Genomic DNA, 14,574 nt, shown 5'->3' on the forward strand with positions numbered 1-14,574 from the left:
GGGCCCTCATTTGCTTTTAGGTCCCTTTTAAGGGACACCAAGCAAGTGTGAACCCTTTTGTTTCCCTTTGGTTTGTCTGTCAAAAGGTAGAATTAAATCTGCCGTGTGAGGTTTAGTCATACGTGTTGAGTTCATGTGCTGAAAAAAGGAATGGCTCAGGTTGTTCTGACTGGTTTCAAAGTCGCAGTGGCATTTAATTGGTAGGCTACATGTTGGACAGTTAGGAGTAAGACATATGGATCCTCTACAGCGGGTCACTCTCAGTGCAAGTCGCACGTCACACCAGCCAGTTTGAGCATGGCTGACAGCTTGTATTTGTCAGACATGTTCCTCAGCTTACCCTTTTCGTCCCAATGCTCAGAAAGCTCTTGAGCAGGGCCAGCGCCTGCGTTATGGGGATATAAATGCAGCAATGTTTCCCATCCTTAGCTGACAATCTCTGACAAGTGCCAGGCACCTATACTATTCCCTTTTTAAACAGCAGGTAGGTGACAACAGCCTTCCTTTGTCATGTAAGACTGAGCTCTGCAGTTGTTCTTGACAGGTAGATGTCTTATGAAACTGTCACGGAATGGAAATCATGGAGCTTGTCAGGTAAAGAGGCAGAAAGTGGGAGCTAGCGGTGCACAGGAAAAGAGGGGCTGTGTGATAGTATTGTTTTTGACAGGAAAGAGGGTGCGTGTGCCGCCACACCTTGTTGCATTAAAGAGCCGACTCCAAACCAGAAGCTGTTGAGGAGGGTGAAGTTGTTCTCCACCACGTCTGATCCGGGGTTACAAGGATGGGCGTCATACCATTCATATGGGCTGAACCTGGAGATGAGACAGGAAGTCGGAAAGTCATGAGATCTGAGACAATCTTTTGCATCCCTCTTGAACACCGCTCCCTTCTCAAGAAGATTCTCAGAAACTATTCTGAGAGTTACATCTATTTCAGAGTTCCACCTTTGGTTTGGAGTAAAAAAAAAACTACTGATCACTGCACCAGTCGCAGCTCTACATAGCAGTAGTTGAAGCAGCATTTTTTTGGCCACTTGGGGGCAGCAGAACAAACTGTTAACCTTATAAAGTTGTTTTGCAAAAATGTTAACACACAGTTGCCTAACCAGCAAATATATATATATATCATGCATATACAGAGCAGCACTAATCTCGTCCTCTCCGCTGTTTTGGTATCCAAATACAGTACTTATCTGTGAAACATCTAAATATTACATGGTTTATCAGAGATTTTCCACTAAAATATAAGCCCGCTGTTGCTGGAAAATAGATTGATGAGTTATTCCATCAATCATTGTTTTCACTGCTATACAGTAGGGGGCACTGCTATGGATCTTGTGAAATAATACAGCCCTTCTGGGTCCAGGATAGTGTTTTTCCACACAAGTAACATTGGTGTCAAAAAGCGAAGAGATACACGGCTATGCAAGTCTTCTGAATCTGATCTGGATGTAGCAGCAAACAGGACGACATTTACTTGTGCATGTGATTTTGTGTGTGGTCATAACACGTAGAGAGTAATGTAACCACCCCACAATGTGTTTGTCATATCACATCAAAACCTTTTAAAATCCACTGATCTTGCTTTAGCCTTCCCTTCAGATATCCTCACAACTATTTCTCATATGCTCTGTACTTAAAGGTGGCCGATGAGGCACAAGCATCTAATTCTTCAAAGGATGTTTATAAAATGTCATGTTTGAGAACGTCAGGCATGAAGGATCCTCTTAAAGTCACATGAAACCATAAAGCATGCATCTTTCCATATCTCTGCCATTTAGTTTGACACCTGCTGAAAATGCTGCAACACCTTTATTGTGCAAGTCGTTTTCGGAGGCAGATGTTGAGATAAAACATGCTAAATGTCACTACTTTCCTCTTTTAAAACGCATTTATATAATGATTATTCCAGGTGTTGTGCTGAGCAGAATTGGATCCCTTAGACTCTAGATAGCATCTCCTCAAAATGTGGCATATCAGTTACTTTGATGAGATACGAGAGACTAAGGGCAGAAAACCTTTTTCTTCAAAAACCAAATAAGTAGCTAAGAGGGTCCAGTGGAACCCACAATGGTGAAACCTGAAGTGCATATTCTCGGCTCAGAAGGACCACAGTGAGAATAACACAGAAAGATTTAATTGCCTGAAATTTATATTGTTCTAGAGATAGATACACTTCAATCTAATTATATGCTGCAGAAATATTTTCTAATATGTCAGCAGTCTATTTTAATCAGACACTGAACAGGACTGATGGTTAATCAAGAAGCGGCTCTATAATGGAGTCTTATCCAGCCATGATTCAAGTATTTCTCTTCTTCATTAAGCAATCAGACATCTGAACTGATGGACAATAAGAGGGTGTTTTTGCCTAATGTTGGCTTGCCTAGCCTTTGTTTCTTGTGCATTAAAATAACTACTGTCAAATACACTCATCTCAGCGTGCTTCTCTTAATATTTTTAAATCATGTGAGGCCTTGGGCAGCTGTTGTAAAAATGTCGTCCCCCCCTACCATTTCTATTAATTCCTTCAGTCTCATTTTGTTTCGCTTTAATGTTAAATTGAAAGTCATGGTCAAATAATATGTGATAGCGAAGAGGCATGGGGGAAAAAAAGGAGAGGCTTCATCCAAACTACACATGAACTCGACTTAAACAGGCCACAAATGAAGAAAAGTGAGTGCAGTTTCTACGCAGACAACGCGACAGCGCTGATTCAATTCCCCTGCTAATTTCTTAAAAGGTTGTGCCGGCAAGTGGAGCCATAAGCTTGCTTCAGAAGGCGCGCCGAACAACCATATACAAAACTGCATGCAAAACAACATTATTAGCTGTCGGCCAAGTACATCCTGCACATTAAAGGAGTTTGGCGTGCAGACATAACATGAAGCAAATATCGTAGTGCATTTGAACCTCCTTCAGCCCTGTGATGTATCATGTTCTTTCATCTAATGTTGAAGTCCCTCCAATCATTAGCAGTTGACATTTATTGTCACACATGGATAACGCTGTAACTGTTCTGTCTATTATGAAGAATTTCAAGTCACCAATACATTACAGAAACACAGAGTTAAAGTTATTTCAAATAACAATGGCTGAAACGAGCTATAGATGGGCATAAAAGCAATATATCTTGGTCCCCTGAACTGATTTAATGTGTTATAGTTATTTGAAGAGCAACACCTATTTTCTCCAACAAAACAGTGTACCTGCTTTTATATCTCTGCACATTATTACAGTCAAACACTTGAAATTATTATTTAGCACTTTGAAAAACTACATACATCAAATCACTCAGAGAATAACTAAACAAAAAATACTGCAAATCCACACACTGTATTGCAAATTGCACACTGTATTGAGAATACACACACATCTTACAGTCATAGACAGACTGAACTCTATGAAAACTGAAACCAGGTCCCTGTGTTTCAACTGTAGAAAATAAACATGCACATGAAGAAACCTCCATCATTACAAACTATGTGGAACGTAAATTCTTATCCGCATCGACACATTCAGGAAATCTTCCCATAATTTGTGCTCAGCAGCTATGTATTTTTTAATTTTTTTTAATGCATTTTGAGTCAAGAATTGAATGAAAAGGCAAATATACCCTTTCCTTACATCCTCTTAAATCATCCTTAGCTTTACGGTACAGGTTGATTTATGAAAATAATGGGCAGCGGTTTGTTTTCACAGGCAAATAAGCATTACAGTATATTTTACATGTAATTTATCTACAGCTGTGGACTAAAATGTACCTTTGTGCAAATAAATATAGGGTACCCTGCAACATACTCCAATTATTACAGTGCAGCAGAGCATTTGAAAGCCAAAGAGCTTCCTGCCTAATATTGTTGGTAATGCCTTGACACCTCTGTCCAGCTTTTAAAATTACCTACTTGTGCTGAAGTGGCCCTCTTATTGTTCACCGCTGTCTGTTTTATGCTCACATGATGTACTTTAAGGGATGCAGCTTTTCCAGCTATCTAGGCCTGCCTCCCACAAAAAAAAAAAAAAAAAAAAAATCCAATGCAACAATTTAAGATGATTTTGTACTTGTGTGAAGCCACTCCAGAATTAGTTTGGTCTCAGAACAACCAATGAGGATAGAGGAGTGCAGCTGTTTGCTCTCAAGCCTCATAACTCCTCTCGAAGCTCTCTTTTCTAGAACTTCCTCAAGCACCACTTTGCATGAGAAGCTGCAGGAAATACTGACAATGATGCTAACAGGATATTCATCATATTCATGACCAAAAAAAAAAAAAAAACAGCTAATCAAACAGATCATCTCCATCCGTAATAATTTTAGGACTTATTACTGCCAGCAATTTCATTTTCTATGTAAATGCTGTTGATCGACTATAAATAGCATCACATCAGGTGTGTATATTTTTTCCTCTTTGCACTGCTAAGGGTGATAATTAGAGAACTTATCATTTTTCGCCTCAGCAAGTATTCATTCTTTTCAAACGACCGTTTTAAGGTAGATCATTTAAAGCTGCACTGCCACTTTCAAAGACATCACACAGGAAAGAAGAAATTGCACACTGAATGGGACTTTGCAACTCAACTGAAGGCTTTTTTTCTATTCCTCCTCCCATTGCTGGGCTGTTGAGAGCCCATGTAGACATAAACTGCCTTGATCACTACCCAGCAGCAAACACAGTGTGAGAAACTGTCTGGTGTACTATAACACAGTAAATTACTATGTCTATTGAAAGACCTAATGGAAAATGTATGAAGGACTGACAGGACGAATGGTATGGAACATGTCGACTCACCTGGCAATGACAAAAAGGACACAGCTAACGCCCAGGTAGGCCAAGAGGATGTAGACCCAGATGTCGGGAGTCATGGGGTTCAGGAAGGAGAAGAAGCCGTTGTTGGTGGCGTTGGGTTTGCGGTACAGGATGCTGATGCCCATGCTCATGAAGGGCTTGGAGAAGTCGATGACCTTTTCACGCATGTAGGTGATGGTCAGAGGAGCCACTGCCAGGTCTGCTCTCTGTAATAAAAGAACATTATTACTTTGAATCCTTTTTTCATATTGGCAGTTTTTTTTTGGTTTTTTTTTTTGTAAAGCTAGCAGCTGGGCTCTCGAGGTAACATCGTCCAGCTGTTGATTGGCTGTCGATCCACCACCTTGGTTCAGAATGAAATATCTCTGCAACTTTTGGAAGGACTGCCACAAAGTCCCCGAAGATGAATCGAAATGAGTTTGGTGACACCCTGACTTTTCCTCCAGCGCCACCATGACAGTGCCCTTTGAATCTGATTTAATGTTGTGTTGTGTTTGCTGGGTTTTTTCTTTCTGAATTCTGTGTCGTACGATGTAAGCACACTTCATCAGAAAGAGTGTCAAATCATGTGGCGGATGAATAAAACTTGGAGTGGATGTCAGTTAATTTCATGTAACATTGCACTATTTTTTATCAAATGGATCTTGAGCAGCCTCCATATGCAGCTCGAACACAGCAGGGTAAGTGGGTCTGACGCAGGCTACTCTCACGTCCGAGCAACTCTTCCTCGTTTACAATGCTTGTTTACGTGCGTAGCTTCTTCAGTTCTTCCGACAATTTGCCAATTTCTGTGATATTCCACATTTTACAGTTGGTTACATTATCAAGTTTCACGATTGCGGCTGGGTTTTCTGCACAGTTGAAATCAGAAGGCCCTTCCATGAGGCGGACATTTGTGGCTTTGAGTAAAATGTCTCAACTGTTGGATGAATTACCATGTAGTCTGGTATATACATTAATGTTCCCTACCTTACTTTTCATCCAGCACCACCATCAGATCAAATACTAAACTATAACTGTACTCTACTCTACTATAACTACTACAATTCCAACTAATATTTTACCAAATACCTGAAAAATGAACGACATTCCAATCAGCCTCCACTGTTCTTTGTTTTTATGGCTAATTAGCAAATGTCAACATCCTAACATGCTAATATAACATGGTGAAGATGGTAAATATTAACATTTATTAACGTTTTGAGTGTGTTGACATCGGCATTTAGCTCAAAGCTCATGTTACATCGTTGATACTGTGAATCAACTGCAACAGGACTATATAACATTTGCCTTTATTTAAAGTTTGGAGACACACAATAATGTATGGCTGTGACATTCTCTGTAAAACTTAATATGTGTGTATTTGATAATGCGAACATGAAATATGTTTCTGTCTCTTTGATGATGTCTATTGGAAATAGTAGAGACATGGTTCCAGAGTATGAGATGCATCTCCATCTATAAAACCATTATGTAGTGTCACTAGAATGACATATGACACCGTGCAGCTTTATGCATCGGACACGGCTGAGCATGACAGATACGTTGCAGTCCCCTATTATTTGCGTATGACTGCATATTCATAAGGTTACCATTTATATTGGCGGCCCCCACAACTCCCCTGCACCATGGCCGGACAGGAGGTTAATGAAACCAGCTGCCTGGTTCACGCTCGGATACCTCTTTCCTCCAAGAAACGACACAACTCACAAAGCAAGGCTTTTTTTTTTTTCTTCTTCCGACGTACAGAGCGGTGAGAGGAGAACAGGGATTGTTCATACAGCAATTCACCATTACAGCATTCTCACCGAGTTAAATGAGATCTCATGTTTGTTTTGGAACTTTATACAAAGACAAAGACATGACCCCACAGTCAGCTGGTTCCAGAAACACACACAATCTTAATAAGATCAAGGGAAATTCAGCTGAATGATGCAGCCATGTCCTGTACTCTTCCTGTGAACTGCAAACTATTTGTTTTTTTACACCTTAATACATTTGTGTTTTGTTTTTTTGTTTTTTTTCTTTAGCAAAAAATAATCTAGAGCCTGAGGCGACTCTTAACAGAAATGTAACTCTCCCTGTGGTTTGGACAGCTTTTCCCCCAGATTCACACGATAACAACTACATAGCAGTAAACAAAGGTCAGAAAAACACATTTCCACTTTGAGTGCGGCACTGCGGATTAAGTACTCCTGTGGTCAGCACCATGGTGGCTAAATACACGGTGGCCTCGGAAGGGATGGAAATATGGGAAAACCAATGCATCCTGCGGTGCATCTGCTGTCTCTCGTAAGCTATTCAAATCTGTACATCACATACTGCTCCCTCTGTTCTCTGCTGCCAACTGCAGCTTTGAACCAACCTGCCACTCAGCCGGAAGATCAACCAGCATGCGATTCCAGACATCCCTTCGGAGGACTAATATACATGCTGCATGTCCTTGTTCTGCTCACTGCTTAGGCACACAAACTGGGCACAAGCAAGATAACCTGATAGTGCCCCGCTGCGTGCCACATGGCTCAGTGTTATCTGGGTTTGCAGATGGTGGGCTTAGTGGTGTTCTCCCTCCGGACCTCCTCACCTGATGACAGCCTGGAGGATTCACAAAGTTACAACGCCCGTCGTCCACGCATATCTACTGACTGTATGCTGAACACTTTTCTACCTGTGAGCTGTGTTTTATTCTTTTTCTGTGAAATGGTTGAAGACAGCATAGGACATTAATGCACTGGCTCCAGCTCCAAACATACATTAATTACATACTGCTTACACCTAAGGCTTTTTATCCCTCAACAAATATTTACACACTCTGCTATACAGTTCACTATGTATACGCATTTTACAGCTTTCAATCTCAATGCTGATATAAGACTTTTATAGCACTTGCAGATAGTGCTGTTGAGTTCCTTTTTATGAACATTTAAAGCAGATACAAAAGCAAAATTTGCTTCAGTGGAATGTGTTACAATTGCAGGAATACACTTTGCTGAACTATGCAATGGCCACTGCAGATAACAAACAGCAATTTTTACTGTAGGGATGCTGAGGGAATATAAAAACGTCTGATTGCCCGGTTGTCGGTTTTACAAAGCCCAGAGTGAGGAATGAACGCACAGCGTGACCCTTCCCTGCACAACAGTATAGGCATGCATGAACCCTCATATATAATGCAGTTGCACGTTAAGAAATGTAAAGGGCTAATGATGAAGCATACGCTATGTAATCAAGAAATTGTTGTTTTGCATAAGCAGCATGTTCAGAGCCTGGTTTACTCAAGGGGGCTTTGGCAGGCGAGACAGACATGTTTGCTGCTGAGGCAGTTGAACTTTTGGCCTTGCAGCTATGGGTCAGCCACTTTCACCACCAGGTCATCCTGCTGTCTCTGAAAAAAAAAATACACTTGTCCAACCACTTGCAGTCACGCACTTCCCTCAATTAAAAAAAAAAAAAAAACACCTTAGATGAGCATAAAAACACAAAACATGTAGTAAAAGTAGTATAGCTTTTCATTCAGAGGATATAGGCTAGCTACAACCTTCCTGTGTATCTGTCAGACCAAATATTAATTGCCATGACAGAAACAAATGATGTGCTAAGCATGCTATTAACATTTGCATCACAGCATGATTAAAGTGATCATCTGTTGTGACTAAATCAAGTTTAACAAGGCCTGTTGCATCATTTAGCACCTACCAAACAATGCCCTTTGGCACTGCAGTGAGCTTTGTGACTGCACAGAGGAAAATAAAGGGCGGTATGTTCCACAATGCTAAATCATTGAACTTGGCATTGTTGCAGCTTCTCCATCAGAAGCGTCGGTTACATGGGGAGTAAGTCGCACAATAGTATCATATTCATCCAACAATATATAAGAAGGCAAACTGCTTTTTGTGTCACGGCACCTTCTCGGTGCGACAATAAGATAAATGAAGCTGGCAAGTGATTTCTAAAAACTCAAGTCTTGTCCTCTTAAAACAATGTCTGTCAAACGGTTTTGTGTGATTCTGCAATGCAACTATGATTTATGAGGCTGCACTATGTGAGCTGATAGCATAAATGCATGAGCCATGTGTTTCAGCAGCAGTTTATCAGCTAAAACCAACCGCTTCCCCCCGTTTTTTACCTCAGACCTTATCTAACTCTGTGACCCTTTCTTTTATTGAAAGCGCTGATCCCCAGTCAGCTGTTATACATCTTATCTATCTGTATTACAATGAGACGGCAATGGGTTTTTAAGAGGTTAATAAAAGTAGTCATGAACACAAACTGAGCAGATAACAACTATGACAGCAACCACTTACTCTTCCTTCTTTATTTCTTCGGTGTACATAATGACTGCAATTCACGCATACAGCACGTTTCATTAAGAGCATCTTGTATAGAATAGATATATAAGAAAGTAGGACTTTGCAGTACATATAACAGTTCTTGTTAGAGTTGGAAAGAAATACAGTCCAAACTTATTACCTCAGTGAAGGAGATGTGGCAGTTGGAGGTTTACTCTCAAGAAATATGTTGCCAAACCGGCCCCTCATATCATTCCAGGGTCAGATCTCTTGAGCTTGCCTTAAAGTTTACGTTTCAGGTCTGCTGAATCACGATCAGCTTATCCATACGGACAGGGGTAAGGAAAGCACTAGACCACAAAATAGAACCAACTAAAAATCCACAAAGATGACTTCGTGCACCCTTGGTCATGCGATAAGGAGCAGTAAAAGCAATAACTAGCAATATAGATTCTAATCTTCCCTCCTGCTGCTATTCACAAAGGCAATAGACCTAAAAAAAAAAAAAAAAAAAGCTCAAATAAATGCCCACATTCTAAAACTCATGCTTAAATGCATGCTTTAACTGTATTTATCGAATTTATAATAGCACTTCTACAAAACACAAGCAAATGGAGCTACTCGTGTGTGCGTATGTTCAACAGCTTACATTCATATGGACCTCACTCCAAAGGTCTCCTTCACTAGATGCTAGAGCTTCACAAAACACATGTAAACCTTATGCCACAATCAACAACAACACTTTTTTTATTTGGCTGTAAGATAATGAAAAGACTCTCTGTGGCCACCTGCACATTCTCCTTTAAACCAAGAAGGGACTAATACAAAGAGCATGTGCTGTTTAATGAAGGAGTCATGCATCTCCATTTCGTGCCAGCATTCTCTGCCTTTAGTAATCCATTTGTTCCCCTCAAGGTTATTGGTATTAACATGGATCTAGCAAAAAGCTTGGATGGAGAAATAAAGTGCTGCAGTGGGAGCCCACCTTTCCCAACCCTTTCAGCACCGAGCCATTGACTCCTGCCATACGATTCCCTGCACTAAATGCCACTTAAGCTATTACAAGTTTTCAGCTGAGTACAGCGCTGACCCGATGGGGCTGAGGACAAAGAGAGAGCAGTGACAGGGACACTTATGAAATGCCAGGAGAGAATTGCCACCATCACTTGGATGTGAGGCTGTTTCATGGCTGCTGAAGCTTTGACTTGGACACAGACAGCTGCGATTGCCCGCCATGCCTAAGCAAGATGATTGCCGGTGTGTCCCCCTGCACCCTTACAATACATGCAGGTATCACATGTTCCACCTGGATGTCTGGTTCATCCAGCTAAAGGAAGTGGTTTGTCTCGCTGAATGGCATCAACACACTTGTAACTTTTAGGCAACCTTGACATAATTGTGCCATAAATGTAACTGACAGCTTTGCAGGCTCTTCCTGACTTGTACTCAATCATAACTATATCACCACCCGCACAGAGGATGCCACCTGCATTCAGTTCAATGACATGCCTTTGTTGTTGTTTTAGTTGCGTGACGCTGTAAAACACTTACAGTATATGTAGCTGCATAATTGTACAGTCGCATCAGATAATAAATGAATAAATGACATGTTGGGATATACACTCATTCACTTTATTGCTAAGGAGTTAGATCAGAGGATTGATAACACTCTCATATTTATTTGCACAATAAATATGGAGCTGGAGCCAGCAGTCGATTAGCTTAGCTTAGCACACAGACTGGAAACAGGGGGAAACAGCTTTCCTGGCTCTGTCCAAAGCTAACAAAATCCTCTTACCAGCACCTCTGCAGCTCACTAAATAACACGTTATACCTCATTTGTTTAATCACTGCATTAACAAAAATTCGCCTTTATCAGGGGGTTATTTCTGTTCAGGGGAACTGTTCCTTAGCTGGGATCTGTTGCCTGGCAACTGCTAAGCTAAGCTAACCAGCTGGCTCCAGCAGCTACATATTTAGCGTACAGACATGAGAGTGGCATTGATCTCAGCTAATGCTTGACAAGAAAGTAAGCTTCTCATGATGTTGTGAAGCAGACAATATGAAGCACGACTTACGTGTTCAATGAGTTCCCTGATCATGCCATTCCACTGGCCCTTCTCGTCCTGGGAGCCGTATTTCCCATCAGGCACAAGACGGATCTCGTACGTGAAGCCCAGGATGTTCGCCAGCTCTTTGAGTAAGTCGATGCAGAATCCTTCAAAACGGTCGTTCCCGACCAGCGCCTTGTCAGACTTCTTAAGCATGACATATGGCTCCTCCTGCACAGACCCAAAAGATCAAATGAGAAGCAATGGTGAGGTCAGCTTTTTCAATTTGTTTCAGCACATGCATCTAATTGAAGCAAAGTGATCTGAGCTGATGAGTCGCTGTTGCGTTTAACAGGCACTGACAGCAGATTCAAGTTCAGTGTGCGGATACAGGGAGTGTTTAAATATGAAAGAAGGCTGGGCTTTTTCCTGCATTGATGTCTTAACGATAGGAGACCTGAGCTGATTAAAAACCGCATTGTAAGTAAATGTCTTGTAAATTGCAAAGCTGTGACCAGTGATGGTACCACACACAGAAAGAATGTTTATGCTATGCAGTGTGCCTGTAATCTTGAGCTAACTAAACCTTCTGTCTCCCCCACGCTGCTGTGCATTGACCTATATAGCTGGTGCACAGGTCGGTTCATTTTATGGTCAGGTGGCTGACACTCTTTACTGGCCTGTAATATCCTGCCTGGCTGCTCATAATTTGGGCTCTATAAAAGCTTGATTAGGAACAGAATACCGCAGTGAAATGGAACATGCCCACAACGTTGCCTTCATCAATTGACACCAACCTCCAAGGGAGAGCAACTGAGCTCATGCCTGCAGTGACAATGACTAACACAGAATAGCTCATAAATGATTTCCTTTATTTAGTGCATGTTACCATTTCCCTGCCAGATAGACTTGCATATCCCGCTGTGCATTTCAAAACATGGTGCTCCATTTATGCAAGGGCTGTAATACAATTTATTGCCTCCAATAGCCAGATGTATAATTTACAAACTGAGCTCAGAAGCACGGTAATTGATTCTCTAGTGAAGGTGACACCTTGTTTTGTGTGTTTTTTCAACTGTAGCTTGCACGACACTAAGTAAACATACAGTCATAGAGTAGAAAATAGGCTGTCAAAGCACTATTTATTCCCTCAGGAAATTGTTTCTCATGGGGGAAGTGGAAGTGACAGGGATGGAGGTGGGGGCAACAAAAAATAGCATCATGTGCTGGTGGCATGTGGACGCAGTTACACTTTTTGTTAAGCTGCCTGTAAAGAAAAGCCCAGTAAACCAAACTAACATCAAGCAGGGCGCAAATTATTCCATAAATTCAAATGCATAGAAAAAGATACAGTAAATGTAGTAATACAGTAATTGTTTGCTATCAAAAATATGAATCCACTTGCACATTACAATTAAGATGGCCTCTTAAATAAATAATAAGTTATGAATACTTGATGACAATGCATTTAGGGAGCAAGTACATAGTCATGAAGTTTGCTCAAGTTGTCCAATTAACTTGATCAAAAAGTTTGCATGTTAAGGGAAAAAGTCATTACCATCTGTTTCTAGCCTTCCAATTCTTGCTATTCCCTAAGGTTTGGACTCAAATCAAAGTGTTTATACCAGTTCTACCCTCACAGTCGCAGCATGGGCGTGCATAACAGAAAGAGGAGGGAGGTGGGCTTGCGCAGAGACATCACAGGCAATGGAGTGCAAACAATTAATGTAAGTGGGAAAACACATTAAGTGCCTTAATCTCTTCGACAAAGTTATCACTATAAAGCTGTCAGACGTCTTGTTCATGCATCACTGGAATCAGTTTGATGCAATGTCATTACACTAAGAGGGGCGATTGATATTAAAGTTGAAACTGTCTTCAGCAAATTTGAAAGTAGGCAGTTTTATCATCTTAAACTAATGATTCCCAACAAAATAGCAAATCAAGGAACACGTCAGAAATATTCAAATGCACTTCAAGGCGATAATTATCCAAAAAAAAAAAAATGTTTTTAATGTAAAATGCAACTGAAATACTTGAACTCCTTGGTAAGAAACTCCTCTCCATTAATACCACTTTAGCTACAACATAAAATCGGCAAATAGTGGCCCTTCCTAGTGCAGTGGTTAAACATTACACCACTTAAATCCTTGTTCCATTTCTCCTCTTTGAGACAGAATTAACATAAATGGCACCTGATAGACATTAATTATGTCTCGCCTTGACCTCACTTGTCATAATTACAGTCTCGTGGTCCAATATAGGCGTAATGATAGTGTTTATCGTTGTAGCTTGTGTATCTGTCCTGAAAAGGGAGCACGGGCGGACGTTTTGTCAGCGCCTCTGTGATAGCTCCACAAAGACACCCAAGCATCCAGTGACAGTGTTAAGTACATACAACTGTGCATCTGCGAATGAATGCAACGTGGAGCTGGAGGATGCTTCTTTCTATCTGCACATGCAATTAATGCATTCTCAGCAACAATCTTAACACTGTATTCTCATTGCACTCACAATGACGATCATGATGCAATGTTAAAATCTCATCTGAATCACTGATAGCTGACTGTTTGCTAACCCCTGCCCTTCATTTGCCGTGAATAAGCTTCCCCTCCTCATGCAGCACTCATACATTATGCAGTTTATAAAGATGGCGGCAGATTTAACATGTTAAATATTTTTTTTTAAACAATGGGCCCTTCATTTTAGACAGTAGCAGAGAAAAGATGGCTTATCATCTCTAACCGGTGTTTAGCTAAAACGGTAACCGTCTCTGGATTTTGTCAGTTCTATCTAGCTAGCTAGCTACCTACAACTGACAAAAGTTATTATTTATTAGCTAGCTAGCTAGCGAATAAAGCTAACGTTAGCGGCATGAGGTGGTTGAAACACTGTCTCCGTCTGTGACTTCTGAGGTTTCCAAAAAAAAAAGAGTTCTTAAATATGCACAAGATGGCTACATGCTAAAAGACTGAGGTTAAAACACATAGTTCATCCTAAGTATGAGGAAATATGTAATGTTAGCTGACAGGCTTGGACAAGACAGGGTTAGATATACACTTTATAGGTCATGTTCCAAATCACCAGCTTATTTTTCACTTTTAAACATTACAAGAAAAACCTCCATTCAGGATTAGGTAGTAAATTTAGATGAGTATAAAGCTATCTTTGGAGTATAAACCCCTGAAAACACAATAAAGAGGAGAACAGAGCCACAAGCATTAGCCTAAACTCTAATATAGCCGCTTCCCTACAGGGGGAAAAAAGGTAAGCTAGCTAGGCATTAGTCGCTTGTTGTCAGAAACATCTCACCCTCTTTTGGGAGAAAACAAGCGTTCACCAAACTAAAAAAAAAAAAAAAAAAATAGTGGCACCATGTCTAAAAGCTGTCGCATGTCAAACAGTAAAAAAAATGAAAGTTTGCTTAAAC

At 40.7% G+C, this 14,574-nt stretch overlaps 1 protein-coding gene across 1 annotated transcript in view; it reads right to left on the minus strand.

The window, feature by feature from the left end:
- LOC121611046 (glutamate receptor ionotropic, kainate 3) overlaps positions 1 to 14,574 on the minus strand; it is a 90,950-nt gene that overhangs the window by 10,103 nt on the left and 66,273 nt on the right. Inside the window, exons 10-12 of the mRNA XM_041943411.1 lie at positions 11,172 to 11,375; positions 4,787 to 5,010; positions 694 to 812 (exon numbers count right to left, since the gene is read on the minus strand). Of these exons, the coding sequence (XP_041799345.1) occupies positions 694 to 812; positions 4,787 to 5,010; positions 11,172 to 11,375 (547 nt within the window). The remainder of the gene's footprint in view (positions 1 to 693; positions 813 to 4,786; positions 5,011 to 11,171; positions 11,376 to 14,574) is intronic.

This window comes from Chelmon rostratus, chromosome 8, assembly GCF_017976325.1.
Source record: "Chelmon rostratus isolate fCheRos1 chromosome 8, fCheRos1.pri, whole genome shotgun sequence".
Taxonomy (NCBI): domain Eukaryota; kingdom Metazoa; phylum Chordata; class Actinopteri; order Chaetodontiformes; family Chaetodontidae; genus Chelmon; species Chelmon rostratus.